The sequence below is a fragment of the Sander vitreus genome, chromosome 16 (genome assembly GCF_031162955.1).
Source record: "Sander vitreus isolate 19-12246 chromosome 16, sanVit1, whole genome shotgun sequence".
NCBI lineage: Eukaryota > Metazoa > Chordata > Actinopteri > Perciformes > Percidae > Sander > Sander vitreus.
This window is the reverse complement of record NC_135870.1, coordinates 27,476,872-27,499,138: the sequence shown is the minus strand read 5'-3', so window position 1 is coordinate 27,499,138 and position 22,267 is coordinate 27,476,872. Positions and strand designations below refer to the sequence as shown.

General features: G+C 44.3%; 1 protein-coding gene across 5 annotated transcripts in view; it reads right to left on the bottom strand.

Moving 5' to 3' along the window:
• The window catches only part of odf2a (outer dense fiber of sperm tails 2a), a 57,100-nt gene extending 35,296 nt beyond the window's left edge, over positions 1-21,804 (bottom strand). Inside the window, exons 1-4 of one of the 5 annotated variants that reach the window (XM_078270918.1) lie at positions 21,667-21,804; positions 14,921-15,037; positions 13,254-13,367; positions 12,947-13,135 (exon numbers count right to left, since the gene is read on the bottom strand). In XM_078270918.1, the coding sequence (XP_078127044.1) occupies positions 12,947-13,135; positions 13,254-13,367; positions 14,921-15,028 (411 nt within the window). In that variant the 5' untranslated portion in view covers positions 15,029-15,037; positions 21,667-21,804. Of the gene's footprint in view, positions 1-9,823; positions 9,898-12,946; positions 13,136-13,253; positions 13,368-14,665; positions 14,731-14,920; positions 15,038-16,083; positions 16,233-21,666 lie in introns of those variants that run through there. The other 4 variants (XM_078270917.1, XM_078270916.1, XM_078270919.1 and 1 more) reach the window with 4 other exon arrangements.
• Between the last annotated feature and the right edge of the window lie 463 nt (positions 21,805-22,267).

The window sequence follows — 22,267 nt, the reverse complement described above, 5'->3', positions numbered from 1 at the left end:
AGTTCCATATAAATGCACGGATAATTTGTTGTTTTGTCGTTAGTGAAAAACAATATTGACCTTGTAGTTGAAAAAGGAGCCTCATATAAAATGACATTTCCTCCTATGGAGTCCATTCATCCGCATTCGGAGATCGACACTTTTTGACTGGCAAGATGGCGACTGTCACTGTGTCACGAGCCAAAGCATTAAGAGATTGTTGTAGCAACCAACGCAGTAATTCGCCTTATTCACATGTCGGCCATTTTGAAAACTCGAACGCCGTTGAGGGGTACACAAACCCGGAAGTTGGACTCCGATACGGTACTATCAATCAGTAGCAGCAATGGAAACTTTGTGGACTACGAATCTTACCGGTCTGCCTGAATTAACAATGCAAAATGTGGAGCAGTGGGCCAATACACTACAACAGACTACAACATCCCCCGGGCTGTGTTACTGAAGGGATACAGTAACTGGATTAAAGGATATATCCACGACGTAGAAGGTAAGCAAACTTACTTACAAACCTTTCCGCTAGCTTGTTATGCTAGGATAGTTTGCTTAGCTGTGATATGGAGTTGTCGACTGTCTTTCTGCTATGTTAGATTTTTTAAACACTTAACATGTCTTTAATTGACAGTTAGTAGGAGCCCATCACACATTTTCGTGTGTCTTGCGAAAAAATGAGGCAACTTACACCATACAGGTATCATAGTGCTAAGTGGACAAACTGCTCAGTTCGCAGAGCAGTGCCACAGCTAAACCAGCTTGCTAAATGTTCATTATGAGTTCATATCAACAATGTACCTATCCCTGTCTGACTGAAAATAACATGTTCATTTTATCTCATTAACATGTTACCTGTATACTAAATAGGTTCATTTTGCCTACAGATTTAACTTAGGTTTATTTTGTTCTTCTGAACAGGCTTAAAGTCGAAACTGTGAAGGTATGACACAACTTTAAGCCTGTTCAGAAGAACAAAATAAACCTATGTTACCTGTAATTCTCCGGGAACCATCACCTTATCGTGGTGGAGAGGTTTGTGTGTCCCTATGAACCTGAGGGCTGTGTTGTCTGGAGCTTTGTGCTCCTGGTAGGGTCTCCCAAGGCAAAGTGGTCTCAGGTGAGGGGCCAGACAAAGAATGGTTCAAAAATCCTATGAAAAATCGAGGAAGGGATGAAGTGACCCTGCCCGGAGGAAGCCCGGGGCCCCCGTCTGGAGCCAGGCCCAGATGGAGGGCTCGTCAGCGAGCGTCTGGTGGCCGGGTTTGCCACGGAGCCCGGTCGGGCACAGCCCGAAAAAGCTACGTGGCGGACATCCCTCCATCCCATGGGCCCACCACCTGTGGGAGGAACCGCTGGGGTCGGGTGCGCTGCCACATGGGTGGCAGTGAAGGTCAGGGGCCTCGACGGACCAGACCCGGGCAGCAGAGGCTGGCTCTGGGGGACGTGGAATGTCACCTCTCTGTGGGGGGAAGGAGCCGGAACTTGTGCGGGAGGTGGAGCGCTACCGGTTAGATCTGGTGGGGCTTACCTCTACGCACAGTCTTGGTTCTGGAACCATACTCCTGGATAGGGGTTGGACTCTTTTCTTCTCCGGAGTTGCCCAGGGTGTGAGGCGCCGGGCGGGTGTGGGGATACTCACAAGCCCCCGGCTGAGCGCCGCTACGTTGGAGTTTAACCCGGTGGACGAGAGGGTCGCCTCCCCTACGCCTGCGGGTTGTGGGGGGAAAAACTCTGACTGTTGTTTATGCATATGCACCAAATAAGAGTTCAGAGTATTCGGCCTTCTTGGAGACCTTGAGTGGAGTCCTGCATGGGGCTCCAGTCGGGGACTCCATAGTTCTGCTGGGGGACTTCAACGCGCACGTGGGTAATGATGGAGACACATGGAGAGGCGTGATTGGGAGGAACGGCCTCCCTGATCTAAACCAGAGTGGTTGTTTGTTGTTGGACTTCTGTGCTAGTCATGGATTGTCTATAATCGAACACCATGTTCGAACATAGGGATGCTCATAAGTGTACTTGGTACCAGAGCACCCTAGGCCAAAGGTCAATGATCGATTTTATAATCGTTTCATCTGATCTGACGCCATATGTTTTGGACACTCGGGTGAAGAGAGGGGCGGAGCTGTCAACCCGATCACCATCTGGTGGTGAGTTGGGTCAGGGGGTGGGGGAAGACTCTGGACAGACCTGGTAAGCCCAAACGGGTAGTGCGGGTAAATTGGGAACGTCTGGAGGAGGCCCCTGTCCGACAGACTTTCAACTCACACCTCCGGGCGGAGCTTTTTCGTGCATCCCTGTGGAGGCTGGGGGGCATTGAACCCGAGTGGACAATGTTCAAAGTTTCCATTGCTGAAGCTGCGGTGAGGAGCTGTGGTCTTAGGGTCTTAGGTGCCTCAAGGGGCGGTAACCCACGAACACCGTGGTGGACACCGGTGGTCAGGGAAGCCGTCCGACTGAAGAAGGAGTCTTTCCGGGATATGTTATCCCAGACGACTCCGGAGGCAGTTGCAAGGTACCGAAGGGCCCGAAGGGCTGCAGCCTCTGCCGTGAAAGAGGCAAAGCAGCGTGTGTGGGAGAAGTTCGGAGAAGACATGGAGAAGGACTTTCGGTCGGCACCAAGGTACTTCTGGAAAACCGTTCGCCACCTCAGGAGGGGGAAGCGGGGAACCATCCAAGCTGTGTACAGTAAGGATGGGGACGCTGTTGACCTCAACTGAGGAGGTAATAGGGCGGTGGAAGGAGCACTTTGAGGAACTCCTAAATCCGACTAATCGCCCTCTATGGTAGAGGCAGAGCTGGGGATGAGGGGGGATTGGCATCAATTTCCCTGGTGGAGGTTGCTGAGGTAGTTAAACAACTCCACAGTGGCAAAGCCCCAGGAATTGATGAGATCCGTCCAGAAATGCTTAAAGCTCTGGGTGTGGAGGGGTTGTCTTGGTTGACACGCCTCTTCAACATTGCGTGGAAGTCTGGGGACGGTGCCTAAGGAGTGGCAGACCGGGGTGGTGGTTCCCCTTTTTAAAAAGGGGGGACCAGAGGGTGTGTGCCAATTACAGGGGTATCACACTTCTCAGCCTCCCGGTAAAGTCTACTCCAAGGTGCTGGAAAGGAGGGTTCGGTCGATAGTCGAATCTCAGGTTGAAGAGGAACAATGCGGATTCCGTCCCTGGTCGTGGAACAACGGACCAGATCTTTACTCTCGCAAGGATCCCGGAGGGAGCCTGGGAGTATGCCCAACCAGTCTACATGTGTTTTGTGGATCTGGAGAAGGCGTATGACCGGGTGCCCCGGGAGATACTGTGGGAGGTGCTGCGGGAGTACGGGGTGAGGGGGGTCCCTTCTCAGGGCCATCCAATCTCTGTACGACCAAAGCGAGAGCTGTGTCCGGGTTCTCGGCAGTAAGTCAGACTCGTTTCAGGTGAGAGTTGGCCTCCGCCAGGGCTGCGCTTTGTCACCAATCCTGTTTGTAGTATTTATGGACAGGATATCGAGGCGTAGTCGGGGTGGAGAGGGGTTGCAGTTCGGTGGGCTGGGGATCTCATCGCTGCTTTTTGCAGATGATGTGGTCCTGATGGCATCATCGGCCTGTGACCTTCAGCACTCACTGGATCGGTTCGCAACCGAGTGTGAAGCGGCTGGGATGAGGATCAGCACCTCTAAATTGGAGGCCATGGTTCTCAGCAGGAAACCGATGGAGTGCCTTCTCCAGGTAGGGAATGAGTCCTTACCCCAAGTGAAGGAGTTCAAGTACCTTGGGGTCTTGTTCGCGAGTGAGGGGACAATGGAGCGGGAGATTGGTCGGAGAATCGGCACAGCAGGTGCGGTATTACATTCAATTTATCGCACCGCTAGTGACGAAAAGAGAGCTGAGCCAGAAGGCAAAGCTCTCAATCTACCGGTCAGTTTTTGTTCCTACCCTCACCTATGGTCATGAAGGCTGGGTCATGACCGAAAGAACAAGATCCAGGGTACAAGCGGCCGAAATGGGTTTCCTCAGGAGGGTAGCTGGCGTCTCCCTTAGAGATAGGGTGAGAAGCTCAGTAATCCGTGAGGAGCTCGGAGTAGAGCCGCTGCTCCTTTGCGTCGAAAGGAGCCAGTTGGTAAGGATGCCCCCTGGGCGCCTCCCTAGGGAGGTGTTCCAGGCACGTCCAGCTGGGAGGAGGCCTTGGGTGAGACCCAGGACTAGGTGGAGGGATTATATCTCTAACCTGGCCTGGGAACGCCTCGGGATCCCCCAGTCGGAGCTGGTTAATGTGGCCCGGGAAAGGGAAGTTTGGGGTCCCCTGCTGGAGCTGCTACCCCCGCGACCCGACCCCGGATAAGCGGATGAAGATGGATGGATGGATACCTGTAATTGATGTGATATCACATACGCCTCATTGATATCTTCTAAAATATTATGTTGTTTCAAATTAGCAAAGCAAGACAGGGCTAGGTGCATGTTTGTGGTTAAGGATAGTATAATGATAGTATAACTATCAGGTAAGTGATAAGGTAAGGCAAATAACATTCATGTTACTGTAAGATAAGAGTTGCTCAGTTCTTGGAGCAGTGTATCCAGGGTCGAGGAAGGTTCTTCAAAATGTATTTAGCTTTAGGTTTACAAATCACGTGTCCGTTTAAAATTGACATGACATACAATGGAATGTCATTACTTAAAATAACACAAGTAACTACGTCTAAAATCCATACTGTGAGCTATTCCACAACCCTGATTTTTTTGTACAATGAGTGTCCAAGATATTAGGTATATTTCAAGTTATGTCCGCAAATGTCATCGTAAATAACCTATAAGATTTTCAAACCAGATGTACCTAATTCACTGCACAGTCAGTGTATATGTGTGTGTGTGTGTGTGTGTGTGTGTGTGTGTGTGTATGTATGTATGTGTGTGTATGTATATATATTTATTTATTTATTTTTATTATTAATTAATTAATTAATTTATTTATTTATTTAATCCATATGTTATTGCATTTGTTATTAGCAACTCTGAAGTGTCAAGTGTGTAAAGTTTGATTATCTTTTCAGGTGGAGCTGTCACTTGAGCAGCCATACATAAGGGAGACACAGTGCAACTGCAAAGCTGGCTTGGGACAGTGCAACCATGTCATCGGGCTACTCTATACTCTGGCTCACTTTGTCAAGATGGGCTACATGTCTGTCCCCCCAAAGAATAGCAAGACGTCATTGCCTCAAGCCTGGCACATTCCATCAAGGGCCCTGGGTGTCAGTCCAAGAACGGTGAGCTCTGTAAGTGTTTCAAAGCTGAAACCACCAGTGACCAACACACCCCCGCCAAAGAGGCAACGCTCTTCTGAAGGGGTGATGTCGAATCTGTACTGCCCTGTGTCACTGCCGCTTCCATCAAATGCCTTTGCAGAGAGCCTACACCGAAACCTGAGTGCAATACAGAGCAAGAGTCAGATGTTCAAACTGCTGGAGGAGAACAGAAAGCAGCTGCTGCTCTTGTCTCCACCGACTTTGGAGACCTTCCAAAGGGATCTGTGCTTACCTACCACACAGCACAGTCTACCAGGTCTGGTGATGATCCCCCGTTTCCTCTACCATCACAGCCATGCTCATTCAGCACAGTTCTAGATGACACTGAGGCGTGCATCTATGGTGGCCTGACGGTCACTCAGGCTGTTGCAATACAGCTGGAGATCGACACTAGGGGACAGAGCCATGGTAAGACCTGGCATAAAGTCCGAACCAACCGTCTTACCTCCTCTTCCTTCAAGAGGATTTGTTCAAAGGTGGCAGACTTCAAGGTTTTAGCTGACAATCTGAAAAAAAAGACAGTGCAGACAAAGGCGATGAAGCGAGGCCTGGAGCTGGAGCCTGTTGCTGCGGCCGACTATCAAGACCTCACCGGTTTTGAGATCTTCCCCTGTGGTTTTGTCATCAACCACCACACCCCACACCTAGGTGCCTCACCTGACCAAAAGGTGATTGACCCCAGTGCCTCACCAATGCACGGCGTCCTCAAGATCAAGTGCCCCAACAAAGACAGCGTGAGGGATTGCAAGTACTTGCGCTGCAACGCTGATGGTAGTCTTAGCCTCAAGACCACACATGAGTACTATTTTCAAGTGATGGGGCAGATGGGCATCACTGTGTTAAAGTGGTGTAACTTTTTTGTGAAATGCAAAGATGACAATCACTTGGAGCGGGTGCACTTCGAACCAAAGGAGTTCTGATGTTCTGATGTTCTGACCAGTTCTGGTTCCTGTATACTAAGTTGTAAAGTTATGAAGGACATCATCTATGTGTAATAAAATTGGACTTTATTCTTTAGGTAAATGGACATTTTATTCATTCGGAGGGAGATCCAGTAGCTTATACATACACATATCTCCCACACATAAAAAATAAAATAAAATCAGTCACAGGTATATCAAAGAGCATGTGAAGTGATTACTAGGTCAGATTCGTTAAAAAAATAAAAAATAAAAATGGAACAACAAAAGTGAGTTTTGTATAGATTCCTAAAAATGAACAATAATAATGGTTAAGGTTTTGTATAGATTCGTAAAGATGAACAATAATAATGGTTAAGGTTTTGTATAGATTCATAAAGATCAACAATAATAATGGTTAAGGTTTTGTATAGAGTCGTAAAGATGAACAATAATAGGGCCTAATGGTTAAGGTTTTGTACACATTCATAAAAAGATTAGCACTTCTTAAACAAGGTTTGAATATATTTGTGGATATTAACATTACAGTTGTAGATATTTACATAACATTGATAAATATTTACATACCATTGGTAAATATTTACATTACAATTTCAAAAGAGAGTACCTTGGAAATTAGTTAAAAGGGCACAAACGGCCCACAGTTGGTTAATGGAGCCCACCAGTGTCATGGGTAACACTATATCAAATATATGGTACTCTTTAATCCGCCTAATGGCGCGCTCTACATGGATTCGCAGTCTTGCTATTGCTTGAGTCTTTCAAACTTCGTCTGCAGTGAAATGCCCACTTGGGCCTAAAAAAGGAGGGATTACAAGGGAGACATGTATTTCAGAGACAAGGTCCTTGATGAGAAAACCTTGTTCGGCCATGACCATATCTCCTTCTTCAAGCACAGAAAGGATACCTGATTGTTTTGTAATCTCCTTGTCAGATATGGAACCTGTATATAAGTCACTGACAAAAGTCACTTCACCTGAGGGCGCAATGCCAATTAGACCCTTAAATGTGGCGTTACCTTTGTAGTGTGAGTAAATCACTGAGTTAAGGACCTTGGAGCTAGGTTTCTGTACATGAATTTCTGTGCAATCCAATATAACTAGTACCTGGGAACGTGCATTTAAAACAATCTGGCATAAGCTCATCCACAGTTTTTCTTGAAGGCCAAATTGGAAGTGTTCCCAACATAAAATACAAAAAGTTGACCCAAGTCACACAGATCCTGTTTACTGTTGACTGTGATATATGGAAACGGGATGCAAGGTCCTGCTCAGGAAATCCCTGCCTCAACCTGCAAAGAAAAAGAAAAAACTGGTCCATAGTGGACAATTAAGAGGCGCTAAAGCCTTGCCGAATTACCTCCAAATTTGTATGTTTGAGTCGCTGAGCCTGACTCCATCCCACCATATTTTCTGCAGTAGGTTGCAGGGCCATAAACACAGCTTTAAATGTAGCATAATCTGGGAACCCTGTATAAAATGATACCTGTTTATCATTACCTTGAAAATTTTACACCATAAACTGTTTTTGTTGAAGTTCTGCTATTAACACTTCTTGTTCACAGATGGTCTTGCAAGCTTCCTCAAGTTGATCTTGAAGTGAGGGAGGCAGTGCAGCATATTCATTGTCTGGGTTTCACTGGAAGTATAAGAGAAACATATTGATGGACACATTAGGTCTTTTAAAAGGATACATGGATTAAACATGTTTATGGATTAAAACATGGATTTTTATGTCACATATACTGTAAAACGTATGAAATAGCATTTGGATGCTTGTAATTAAACTTTACACTGATATAATTCACGTTAGACCACCGTTCATCAACAGCAGCATAATCATTGGCTCAGTGACCGTGTTATAAGCACATACATGTGTTGCTCAATATCATGTAACCAATTACACCTTTACATACCTCAACACATTCACACCATCATCGAGGTCCGTGGAAACATTACTGGAAATAATCAGCAGAGAAATAATGTCACTACACAGTTAATAAATGCATTACAAACTAGTAAATTCACTCATCTAAATACTACCTTGCAGTTCTAACAACGATCCTCATCTCTGGTCTGAACGAACTCCATGCAAACACAGTTGGCACAGCACCTTCTTTCAGCTTGGTGATGCCAGTCTTGGTTTTTACAAGGCAGTCTGGGAGGAAATGCTCAGAGCACACTTGTGTGTGTTTTTATCTGCACCAATAAAGAAATATTTTTACAAGAATAATTTTATTGATCGGACTCGACGTGACTCCTGAGCATCCTCTTACTAGCTAGGGACACTTATGTGAACACTGATGTTCCCTAGGTTACCTAGCTAGTGACTAGAAACTAATACAAACAAGCTCACTCAGAATATACTTATATACGAGTGAATCTGTGGTGGTAGATTTAAATAGCATACCACTAATTTTGGACTAGGCGGTAATTGTCAACAACCTGTCTCTCTGCCTTAATCTATCTACTAAAACTTTAACTTGTTTGTTCTAGCTAGCCTGGTTAGCGATACATGCTAGTTATGGAGACTGACTGAAAGCACCAGCTATCTAAAAACTTACCTTAAAATTACGACCAGGATCCCTTCTGATATTTTTTATCCACTCTCGAAGTAGTCCCTTATCCTCTGGAAAACGGTGAAAGGTTCGTCCTCTGTTGGATTTTTGTGACGAAGTGCACTGGGGAACACAGCAGTGCGGCGCCATTGCCGCTAAGAGAAATCGCGACGCGGGAATTCCCGGAAGTGGTAGGTGTAGGTACCCCTCAAGCTCCTTAGAACGTTCGAGGTGAATAAGGCGAATAACTTTGATTAATACAGCGCATTTCATGAAACCCACAGACGCTTTACACAAGTATAGGGGGACAATGGAAAAGAAAATAGTAGGCCAACACAAACACAGACTAAAAGGAATAAAACGTCTGTGCTAAATTGAAGGGGGAGGTCATTTAATCTAGGCTACTGGTGTACAACCACATCGCGCATTAAGTTATTTTATGAATGAAATAGACATATGACATACCTGAGGGCCAATTTGGGAACGTTTTTGAATAATTTACAATCCCGTCATTGACCGAGATTGACTCGGTTTCGCCTGTTCTTTCACTTTCCCTTTTAGCTTTTAGTTGTTCTTCGTTCAATTTCCTTCTTTTCTGTGGCCCTGCCCCAGTATCAGCCATAACTCAGTAAAGCAGCATAAAATTAAAATGCTTTCTAGAATTTCTGACCATTACCGCCCGCACCGGCAACGTGTGTGTTACACTCCCGCCTGCACCCGCAATATGTATGCTGCACTGGATGGATGGGGATACTGAAGATGAAACGCGCCAGCTTTGATAGCGCTGTCTGTGCTTTGCTTTTTGGCTGGTGGCTCATCCTCTGCTGTGGCTGGGACCACGTCAATCTGCATCTTCTGAATAATTTCCTTTGCGCCTTTGGATAGGATTATATAAATGAATATATATTTATAAAATGGCTCATGCTGTTATTCATTTAGCTATATATACTTTAAATTTTTATTCATTGTCTTTTATCTCCGTTTCTATTTTTTGACTGCATTTCACTTATTCTAATTTGTAATTGCAACTGTGCATTTTCTGTTTTTATGTCTGTAAAAGGTTACATACCTTTAACCACGTCTTTTTCATCTGGGGGCAGCATCCGTAGCATTTGCATTTTAGGAGTCAGGAGCATTGCAATCCTGTACATCATGTGGAGAGGGAATGCAGATGTGTCACTGGTGCCCATCAGTTCTTCCAGACGCGAGGCACACACATTGGCGACTTCAGAGAGCAAGGGTTCGAGGATTGTTGCTTGGGAGTGTTCAATGAGTTTTACGGACCACGGCAGTGGAAGTGAAGCGCTGGGAGTGGAGTTGTCGGACTCTAAGTCATTAGTAGCATCCTTGAATAACTTAACCCTTGTGTTGTCTTCCCTTCAACCTTGAAAAAAACACTTTTTTCCTGACATTTTTGACTCCTTTTTTTCACAAATTTGTTTTTGCTTTTTCCAACATTTTAAATTTTAAAATTTTTCTTCTACACATTTTCAGCGCTTATTTCTACGTCCCATATTTTCTGATATAAAACAAAAATTTAAGACGGGTCAATGTGACCCGAGGTCAACACAAGGGAATGCAACTACTGTTTTCAAAGTGTTTGCATTGATCTGCGCAATTCTTTCATACTGGTTATTGCTCAGCAGTAATGTGGAGATCTCCTCATGCTGTTGCAGTATGGAATCCAGCATATCATAATTTGAATTCCATCTTGTCTCGATGGATTGCTTGAAGGATTTCTTCAAGCTGTTTTGCAGACCTGAATGTTTGAAATATTTCACCAGTTTTTTTGCATTGGTCAACAGTTCAGACAGCTCAGCATTGGCTTCATTTTCAGCCAACACGCCTGGTGCAAATTGCAGTTCAGTTCAGCCTGGTGTATCCACGCAGGGCAGGGACTATGTTGGCTCCACGGTCAGTGACAAACAACACGGCCAGATAGAAGTGACGCATCTATTCCAAATTCACAGAGTTTCTGGAACAGCAGGCTTCTGATATTCTCCCCTGTTTTTGATACACCACTCTCGAAGGGAGCCGCGAATAACACCCTGGAAACGAGGTTGAAGTTGTTGTTTGTATAATGGATGGTGCCCGATATGAATGAAGTTTTATGGTAATCCTCTGTCCATATCTGTTGTGATGGCACATCCATATGTTTCGATGATGGGCTTTATATCCGCTGCCACTGACACCTGTAGTGCTTGTACTCGCCCCTCGACATGTCTGGATACAATGGTTGGATGAGGTAAAACATCTTTTACATCAAATTTGCCATATGTAGCGGTGACATTAACAAGGTGTTGCGATATGTCAACAAAGCCTTTGCCAGCGTCGAAGTCATATGGCCGTATGTCTAGACAGCACATTTCCACACATTTGTCAGTAGTTTGTTTAATATGTGTAGGGAGATGTTGTTTATCCTTAAAAAGCAGCTTACTTTGACCGGGGAGAACAGAGCAGGTGTGTCGCCTCAACCCAGAGGTGCCAGATTTGTGTCCGTTGTAGACTAGTATTTTTGCACATTTGTCACAACAAACAAAGTCTAGTTTGTTTCCATCTTTGTCACAAACAATTGAGAAACTTCTCCAAATGTCAAACTTGCCTTGCTTTCTTTTTTTGTTGTAAAGACCTCGTTTGAGGTTCTTTTCCACATCATTCACTGACTCCATCCTGTCGCTAGGCTACATCTCGATCCCGCAGTGGTTTTTTTAGCCGCCCGTTCCCGCCCGCAGCAAAGTTCAAACCGCCCGCTCCCGTGAGACAATGCAGCCCTCTACTTTGGGGTCCGTCGGTAAGTAATTTTGGGGTAAAATTTGGTTCTGGAATATGCTACAAGCAGCAATCCCACAGGCCAAGCAGGCATATTTTGAGCGGGCACTGTACTAGTGTTTCAAATTATATGTTTTGTGTGTTCTGTAAAATAATAAAAAAATAAAATCTTAATCATAAAAGAAATAATCACATTAATGATCTTTCTGAAGTTAAATAATGATTGATATATCACCACCAATGAAGCTTTATATGCCGCTTGATAAATTTGATGAAAATAATGCTTATATAGCTGTCTTTTTGTGTACACATTTTTAGTCATGTTATGCATCTGGCTGCTGGAGTGTTGTCACATACCTTTCACTCAGGAATTGCTTCTTTGAAAAGCACTGTAAATTGTTAATTAGATCCCAGGCTCCTCCGGCCACACGTCAAAGTGTCCCTGAGCAAGACACTGAACCCCAAGTTGCTCCCTGCATGCTGTATGTATTGCTGTCCACTGCTCCTAATGCTAAGGATGGGTTAGATGTAGTAATTGAATTCCACTACATTGTACTGTGATTTGTATGTGACAATTAAGAAAAAATATTTTTTTTGTTAATTATGTCCAATTAATTAAATTATCCACATGTGGACTCTAATCAAGTTCTAGAGATATCTCAAGAATAAGGGTCAATTTGGAGTGAGATAGCAAAGGCTGTGAATACTGTGGTAAATGAGAGATTTAATTTATTAAAGAAATAAAAACATGCTCTCACTTTGTCATTATGGAGTATTGTGTGTAGAATAAATTGCCAAAAAGGTACCTTTAATCTATCTTAAATTAAATGTATACCAGTGTGCAAAAAGTGAAGGTGGTCAGAATGCTTTCCTAAGTCTGATATAATCCGCACTGCTCATGAGGTTGTTTTTTTTTGTTTCATTTGTACATAAGAGGCATCTTTTTTTTTAAAGGTTTAGAATTGATGCAGCAGAGGCAGATACATCCTGACTTTTTAGTACCTATAATCAGGGTCAAGCTCCAAGAACACTAGATCTAGCAACTGGATATCCATTAGACTATCCCTGCCTTGTAAATGTCTTTCAAACTCCATGTCCTAAGTTTTTAATGCAGATTTTTCTTAGAAATGTGTTATGCTGATGACATCTTCAGGGTTACTTTCATTCATTACATTATACACCTGTTTTCTCAGGTTGAGTTTTACTTCACGTGACAAAAATCAGTGGAGTGCTCCAACATACAAACAAACAATGAAGCATCAATAAGGCCTAAAATAAAAAGTGCAATTTTTAAAAAGACAAATATGAGGCCAATATAATGCCAAACTGGTTTATGCCTAAAGCCTGATAGGGAATTAAAAAGGAATGGACTTGTGTGATGCAGACCTGGTCAGATCAAAGTGGAAACAGAGAGGAAACTGACCTCATTCTTCAGAGAGCTGACTTCAGTCAGTAAGCAGTCAATCTTCCTCTCATATTGGCTGATTCGTCCGTGCAGCCCTTCTTCTTCTTCTTCTTCTGATGTGAGGTCAGCTAATCGCAACGCAGACTGGGAATGTTCAGGTTCTGGGTCAGGGACCGGTGGTGTGATTTCAAGGCGGTGCTTTGGCCCCTTGGTGCAAATAACACTTTCAATAACATTATATGTTTAACTGGATGAGCTCTTTCACAATGTTGACACAAAAACAATCTTACAGAGGATGGGATTTAGGTGGATGATGATGTGTTACCTCCCACGTGTATAAAGCGTCCCGTATGGAGACCTTTCCTGGTGGTATCCATGGACATCGAGTTTTGACCTTGGCTGTAGTACGGAGGTTTCCTCTGTCGACATGGGTCGTCCCCTTTAAAACAATGTGTGCAGCAGCATGTCATAGCCATCAAGATGTCATAACTTTTGTTTAGAACTGATGAGATATCCGCACACTTAGATCTATGCAGTGTTTCAGTTTATTTTGAGCTTTCGGCCTTCATCAGAGTAGGCATGGGCCAGTATAAGATTCTGACGGTATGATAACCTTCAGCAAAAATATCACGGTTTCACAGTATTGAGGTATTGCAGTTAGAGCTTTAAATGTATTATTTTGAAATGTCTGGGTAAAAAACAACTACTCCCCCAATCGAACAGAATGTATTTTATTTTGAAACACACTGCACACTGGCAGAGGGATTTCTAAACTGCACTTTCTGTCCTTAAAGATGTCCAAAATCAGCTCATGCTGCAGGAACGGTATCATGGAAAATTGTAGTGGTTTTGAAACCATGACTTTTTGAAACCACGCAGGGTTTCCCGCAGCACTTTGCAGCTAAGGCGGCCGCCTAACCAACACACGCCTGCCGCCTTAACTACGTCGTCAAAAAAATATGTATATGAGCGATATCCGCCGTGTTACTCTGTCCTGTTTTCTCCCTTTCATTCCAAACCACACAGTTGACAACCTGAAGGTGGAGGCGGTGGAGACAGGCTCGGACATAAACGCCACGGGCTGCTGTGGACTTGTCAGTCTCGCAAGCGGTTTCAGGAAAGTGGCTGCATGTGTCCGACAATGCACAGAACATTAACTGGTACAAGCCTACAGCTGTCCGCAGACACAGAGTGCGGAAAATGTGCCAGAGCCTCCCGGATAGATGAACTGCTTGTCGGTCAATGGTTAATGATCGGTTAACATCTTTTGGGAGGCTGTCCGCCACTTACTAGCTAATTAATTAGCCTGAGGTAAACAATAGCAATCAGTAAACAGAAGTGACGTGGTGGCTGTGGTCTGGTGTGTGCGCCAGTGTTTGTGTGTGTGTGTGTGTGTATGCAGACAGCAGAACAACAGAAGAAAGTAGCAGCACCTTTACCAAAATGAAGACTGAAAAACAGAACTATTTTAGTACATACATACATTTACTCGCCATGTGGCAGATAGCCACATAGATATAATTTGTTAATTATATATTATTATTTAAATTTTATTTTTTGTGTTTAATAAATAATTGTTAAATATAGTACGGAGTCTGTAGTCTATTGCACAAACAAGCCTACATGTGTGCGTTTCTCCGGTGGGGATTAATAAAGTATGAATTATTACTATTCAGTAATGGACAGGCAGGTAAAAATAACCAATCCCATTCTAATCATTGGCAGTATGCAACACACCTGTGCACACACTGGTGGTAGAAGCATCACCTCTTGGGAATTGTAGTTTTTAAGTACTGAATGGTGTACTGTGAGGCATACAAATAGAAGCCATACTTGTTATAAAATACACAAAGGGTTGGAATAGTGAATATAGAAAGACAAACGTTTGATCAGGAAAAAATAAGATCAAGGAGATACACATCTTCAAGTGAAAACAGTAAAAACGAAAGACATCACTTTGACAGAGAGTCCAAACATAAGAAGATCTCTAACCTGAGGCGTCCTGGCAGGACTCACCCTCTGGCTCTTCACATGTACATGGACCGGTGTGGCGTCGTTGACGTGCACATGAATTGGAGGTGAACTTGACCGAGTTCTCATTACTTTCCTCTGTGAAACAGAGGGTGTTTAGTATCTCAAACTGTTCACATCAGAATTTACAATAGGAATTAGTGTTAAGCTGATGAGTTCTGAGGAGGTAGGAGAGTTCCAAGTGTAATTCCATACACAATTACATGATCTGCTGCTACATTATGAACCACCCAGACCTTTCAGGTCGACTGAGACAGCTCTGCTTTCTGTTCCCAGAGTCAGAACTAAACATGGAGAAGCAGTGCTCAGTTTTTATGCACCACGTATCTGGAAGAAACTTCCAAAAAACTGCAGGTCCGCTGCAACTTTCAGTAGTTTTAAATCAAGGTTGAAATCAAGACTTTTCTTTTTGATGCTGCCTTTTTTGTAAGTAATTGTTAATTTCTTACACTGCACTATAACTTTCATTCTTGTATTTCATATCTGCCTTATTCTATTCTAGTTTTTGATTGTTTTTTAACTGCTCTTTAATGTTTTATGAAAAGCACTTTGAATTGTCTTGTTGCTGAAATGTGCTATACAAATAAAGCTGCCTTGCCTACAAAATATGACAGAAAATCAAAAGTGATCAAAAACCACTAAGTTATACCTTGACATGTCAAATCTGAACTACACATTATCCCAGAGAGGCTAAAGATTCTTGAAAACATCGTTTCAGAAAAGTCTTATTTTGTTTGTTAAATTGCCAAAAAAAAAGGGTGAAGATGTCACTGCTTTTTTCACATCTAGACAACATCAGACCAGATAAAAAAAAAAAAAAAAAAACGTTAACTTAGGCTACGAGTTAAACGAGTAGACTTCTCAAATTTTGGACTTACATTATCCAAAGCTAAGAATTCCAAACTAAAACCCACGCACTGACAATATTTTATGTAACATTAATAATTCGGCAATACATTTATCTAGATGATTATGGTGGGTGTGTCATTAAAGATTTAATCGAAAGGCAACGTAGTTTAGCAAGAAGTGCGTTACTTTAGCTGACATTAGCTTGACTTATTAGCCGACAACAGCCTTTCTAGCGTCTGTGCAATTGTTAACAAATCCGAACAAATCCGTCTTACCATATGAGAAACCAAAATATATTCGTCAAGACTTATTCGACAAAATATATTTCATTGGCAGTACAGCGTTAATGTTTAGCAGGCAAAATGAGTAAAAGTCTGTTGGAGTGAAGGCTTGGATGAAACAACAGGTAGTGACGCTAACGTCTTTCTGGTTGGTCAGTTTAAATCAGGTGACATCGTTCTCTAACAGGGATTGGACCAGAGTCGACATTCTAACGTCCCTTAGCAACAAACTCAACAAGCTGTAGCATCAAAGATGCTCAGTGTGTAAAGATGAATCCCCCCCTTTTTGAATGCAATTGCAAAGATGTAGTGAACGATAATTACTAGACCGCTAACCAAGTCTGCTGATGTAATACCGTTTTATAAATAACTGCAAATTTGTTTAGGAATACATTACTCACTACTAAAATACTCCATCAACTGAAATCATTACCTTAGCATTTCCCACAAGCACCGGGCTATCATACATAATCAAAAAGTTTATCTGGAAACAGTTCAAAAAGTTTATCTGGAAAGCGTTTTTCATCTAAACTCTGTTTAGTTATCTTAAGTTTCTTTTCAGTTTATTGGTTATTTTGAAAGTTGTGTTTTCTCCTCTTATTGTTTTATGTACAATTAGCCTAGTATTTTGTTTGTATTGTTTTGGGATTTTCCCTGATTGTGTGTCTTTGATCAGCTGTGTGTGAATGTGTTTTCATTCACAAGTGATTTTGGTGGAGTTTGTCTGGCCTGGTATAGTAGCCCATGCGTTGGGGTGGCTGAGTGTAATGCTGGTGTGTTTCTCAGCTAAGACAGATAAGTGATCTCTGGATTAATCATCCTAAAGTTTGCAGACGACACCACAGTGATAGGATGCATCACTGGTGGGGACGAAGCGGCCTACAGGAGGGAGGTGGCCAATCTGGGGTAATGGTGTGAGGACAACAACCTCATCCTCAACACGGACAAGACGAAGGAGATGATAGTGGACATGAGGAAGAAGAGGAGACCTCATTGGCCACTGTACATCTGGGAGTTTGAAGTAGAGAGGGTGAGCAGCTTCAAATACCTGGGCGTCCACATAAGTGAGGACGTTACTTGGACACTTAACACCACCAAAGAGGGCCCAACAGCGGCTGTATTTTCTGAGGAGGCTGAGGAAATTTGGCATGTTGTCTAAGATCCTCTTAGCAACTTATACGGTACAGCAGCACTATGCTGTGGACCGCAAACGCCTGCAGAGAATGGTGAAGACTGCAGGGAAGATAACCAGGACTCCACTGCCCTCTTTGCAGAGCATCTACCACCGCAGGGTCCACAGGAAAGCCGCCTCCATCCTCAAGGACCCCACCCATCCCCAGCACGGACTGTTCACACTTCTACCCTCAGGCCGGAGGTACAGAAGTGTTAAATGCAGGACCACCAGACTAAAGAACTCTCTTTCGTACTGCCATCAGACTCCTAAACAGCGGATAGGAGTTTATACTCATGGTCTACCTCATAACTGTACTCGACTGTTTATATTTCTCCAGTTTGCACATTCATAACTTGCACCATTTACATTTGCACCGTTTATTATTATTATTGCTTTATTTTTTTACATGCTGCCTTTTAAAATTGTTTTATTTTGTAAAATTATTTTATTTTGTATATTTGTAGTATAAATTGTAGATTTTACATTGTTTGGCATTCTGTGGACAGCAAAGGAAGAATTTCATTGTACAGGGAAACATGTTTCTGTCATGTTCAGCCCCGCTCTGCTCTTATTTTGTGTTTTGTTTGTTTTCTGGACCTCCTTTTTTATTTTGAAATCTACTGTTTGTATACATCCCTGGTCACTTGTCTTCTTGTCTGTCTACTTTCCCGCCTGTGTGATTACCCTCCTGCCCCTTATGTGTCTCACCTGTGTGTAATTATCATCACCTGTGTCCCTTGTATAAATACTCACCAGATTGTTGATGAACCTTGTGTAACTCACTCTCCAGCGTTTTCCTAGTTTGTATAGCCCAGTATTTTCTAGACCTTTTGCCTGTTTCCTGATGCCGATTTTGCCTGCCGATTTTGTACTGTTGCCCGATTGTTCGTTGAACAATAAACTGAATTTACCCGTTTATCTTGAGTCCTGAGTTGTGCATTTGAGTCCGCCTATTGTACCCTGACAGTACAATCTGGCCACGATGGACTCAGCCGACTCTGAGGCTGTGAGGACAGCTCTGCGTGCCCAGGGCCAGCAGTTGCACCAGCAAGAGGAACAACTTGCCATTCTTCGGAATGAAGTTATGGCTATGGCAAGTCGTCAGGAGAACCAGGTGGTCAGATTAGGTGAGCAGATTAACCAGCTCGTTGCCCATGTTCATCGGCTAGCTGTGAGAGGTTAATCTGCCGAAACTGTTGCTGGGAGCACCCCCACGGCCGTCTCTACTTCCATGTCGCCGGACGGAGATTCTGCGGGGACGAGGGCTTTCTCTTCGCCGTTTCCGCATCTTGCTCGACCGGAGAAGTTTTCAGGGGAGTCTAGAGACTGCAGGGCACTCCTGACACAGTGTGAGCTGCATTTCCAGTTGCAACCTGTTGCATATCCCACTGATAGAGCCAAGGTGGCTTTTATCATCTCACTGGAAGAGCAGAATTGTGGTCTGCTGCTGAGTGGAGCCAGAGATGTGACTCTTACCTGTGTTTTACTCTGACTTTCACGCAGATTTTTCAGAACATTACTCCTGGGAGAGAGGCTGCTCTTGCATTAGTGGGATTACGGCAAGAGAAAAGACGTGTAATTGACTATGCTATTGAGTTTCGACTCTGGCAGCTGAGAGTGGCTGGAATTCATCTGCCTTGTGGAGATATGCAGCTGGGCAGAGCTCGCCTCTCCCCTGAAGAGCGTCTTCGCCGCATGAGGGGGCGTCGCTGCATCTACTGCGCTGTGCTGGGGCACTTCATCGCTTCCTGCTTCCTGTAAAAGGAGAGGCTCATCAGTAATCCAGAGGGCACTGGTGAGCCGTACACATGTTCCTATCTGTCCCTCTCGTCCCAAGGTGGAGGTCACCTTGCTCCATGGTTCTGTTTCTCGGGTTGGGGTGAGAACTGTGAACAGACTTGTTTGTCCACTCACATTGAGGTTGGTGGTAGCAACATTGTAGCTGCCACTGTCTGTCAGGAAAATTCAGCATCGGATTTCCTGATCTCTCTGGTGTTCCTGAATGCTACTTGGACTTAAAGGAGGTGTTTATTAAGACTAAGGCCACTGCATTACCTCCCCACAGACCTTATGACTGTGCCATAGCTCTCCTCCCAGGTACCTCTCCTCCTAAGGGGCGTCTGTTTTCTCTGTCGCCTCCTGAGATGGCGGCCATGAAGGATTATGTGGGGGCTTCACTGGCAGCGGGAATCATTCGTCCTTCCTTGTCTCCGGCTGGAGCTGGGTTTTTCTTTGTGGCTAAGAAGGACAAATCCCTGCATCCTTGTATTGATTACAGGGGATTCAATGACATTACCGTTAAGAATCGCTACCCGTTGCCCCTGATTTCTAAGGCGTTTGAACTGTTGCAGGGAGCTAAAGTGTTCACTAAACTTGGAGATGAGTGGAAGACTGCTTTCAACACTCCTACTGGCCATTACGAGTATCTCCTAATGCCATTTGGACTCCCCAACGGCCCTGCTGTTTTACAGGCACTGGTTAATGACATTCTGAGAGACATGTTGAACATTTTCGTGTTTGTCTACTTGGACGACATTTTCATCTTCTCTCCTGACCTGTAGTCTCACGTTCAGTATGTGCGGCAGGTGCTACAACGATTGATGGATCAGCTCTATGTCAAGGCTGAAAAATGGGAGTTTCACATTTCCACAGTGTCCTTCCTGGGTTTTGGAGGGGGAGCCTCATATGGACTTGGAGAAGGTTAAGGCAGTTGCTGAGTGGCCCACTCCTGCCAACCGCAAGCAGGTGCAGCGGTTTCTCGGTTTTGCCAACTTCTACCGCAAGTTCATCAGGAACTTCAGTACTGTGGCTGCCCCACTTCATGACTTCACATCTGTCAAGGTGCCTTTCCAGTGGACTTCGTCTGCAAAGTTCGTTTGCTCGCCTGAAGAAAAGTTTTTCTACTGCTCCTGTGCTGATCCTGCTGGACCCCCAACGCCAGTTCGTGGTGGAGGTGGACACTTCGAATGTGGGTTTAGGAGCCGTTCTGTTTCAATGTTCCTCCCAGGATGGGAGGCTTCATCCCTGTGCTTTTCTGTCCCGTAAGCTTTCGGGAGCAGAGAAGAATTATGACGTTGGAAACCGAGAACTGTTGGCTGTTAAGGTGGCTCTGGAGGAATGGCATCACTGGTGTGGACGGACCACAAGAACTTGGAGTATCTGCGTTCTACCAAGAGACTTAACTCACGTCAGGCAAGGTGGGCGTTATTCTTTAACATATTTAACTTTACCTTGTCTTACTGTCCTGGCTCTAAAAATGTCAAGCCTGATGCCTTGTTACGCCTTTTTGACCCTGACCCATCTCCCGTTAATCCTACTAACATTCTGCCTGAATCCTGTGTGGTAGGAGCAGTCACATGGGAGATGGAGGAGAAAGTAAAAGAGGCATTAGAGGGGTTACATATTCCAGACGGGTGTCCCCTGAATCGTTTGTTCCCCCTGAGCTTCGTTCCCAGGACATCCACTGGGTTCACACTTCCATGCTCTCCTGTCACCCTGGGTCCAAGAGGACCATGTTTGTGGTTAAGCAGCGTTTCTGGTGGCCTTCCACGAGGACTGAGGTCAAAGAGTATGTTCCGGCCTGTCCAGTCTGTGCCCAAAACAAGACTTCTCGGCAAGCGTCTGTTGGTCTCCTACAACCTCTGCCAGTTCCCAAACGCCCATGGTCAGACATTTCCTTGGACTTTGTCACCGGACTACCTCCTTCTGAAGGTAATACTGCTGTCCTTACAGTAGTGGACAGATTTTCTAAGATGGTGCATTTCATTCCTCTGCCGAAGTTACCGTCCGCCAAGGAGACGGCGGAGGTTATGCTTTCCCGTGTTTTCAGGCTGCACGGATTGCCGGCGGATGTGGTGTCGGATCGTGGTACCCAGTTTGTCTCGCAGTTTTGGAGGGCGTTCTGCACGTTAATTGGGGCCACAGTCAGTTTATCTTCTGGATACCATCCCCAGTCCAATGGACAGATGGAGAGGCTGAACCAGAAGATGGAGATGGGTCTTCGCTGCCTGGTCTCTCGGAACAGAGGGTGTGGTTAGCCACCAAGGCTCTTCCGTTATGTGCCGTAAGTTGGCTCCTCGCTTTGTGGGACCTTTCCCTGTGTCAAAAGTTATTCATCTTTTAAGTTATTAGACTGTGAAGTTGAAGCTCCCCAGGTTGATGAGAGTCCATCCCACGTTCCATGTGAGCAAAGTCAAGCCTGTCAAGGAAAGCGTTTTGGTGCCTGCCACACCACCGCCTCCTTGTTTTCTGTTTTATTTTGAAATCCACTGTTTGTATACATCCCTGGTCACTTGTCTTCCCGTCTTTGTCTACTTTCCCACCTGTGTGATTACCCTCCCGTCCCTTATGTGTCTCACCTGTGTGTAATTATCATCATCTGTGTCCCTTGTATAAATACTCACCAGATTCACTCACCTGTGCCAGATTGTTGACGAATGTAACTCACTCTCCAGCGGTTTCCTAGTTTGTATATCCCAGTGTTTTCTAGACCTTTTGCCTGTTTCCTGACGACGTTTTTGCCTGCTGATTTTGTACGGTTGCCTGATTGTTCGTTGAACAATAAACTGCACTAACCTGTTTATCTTGAGTCCTGCATTTGAGTCCGCCTACCCTGACAGTTTCCTTACTGTGCATATGACAATGAAACTTAAAATTGAAAAAATGAATTAGACACCAGTATATTTATTGTGTGCCTCCTCATACTGCTATTTTGCTAACTCTTTGCTTTCTCTCAGAAGACAGGAGCTGTTGGGCCAAAGCGGGTGACGGGTTGATACTTAGTGGTGTCTTTAGGATGATGTACAGTGTTACAATTGACCTGTTTTCCTTTTTATTGAAATAATTATTGTGAATTAATGTATATCTATTTGTGGGATGATGTTTTGGAAATGTTTTTTGTTTCAAAGAGGTTAAACCTTCTGAATAATTTCCTGGGAGTGAAATTCCCCTATCATTGTCAACACTACTCATTGTCCCAATGGTTTGTGGGTATGGTTTGTCTTA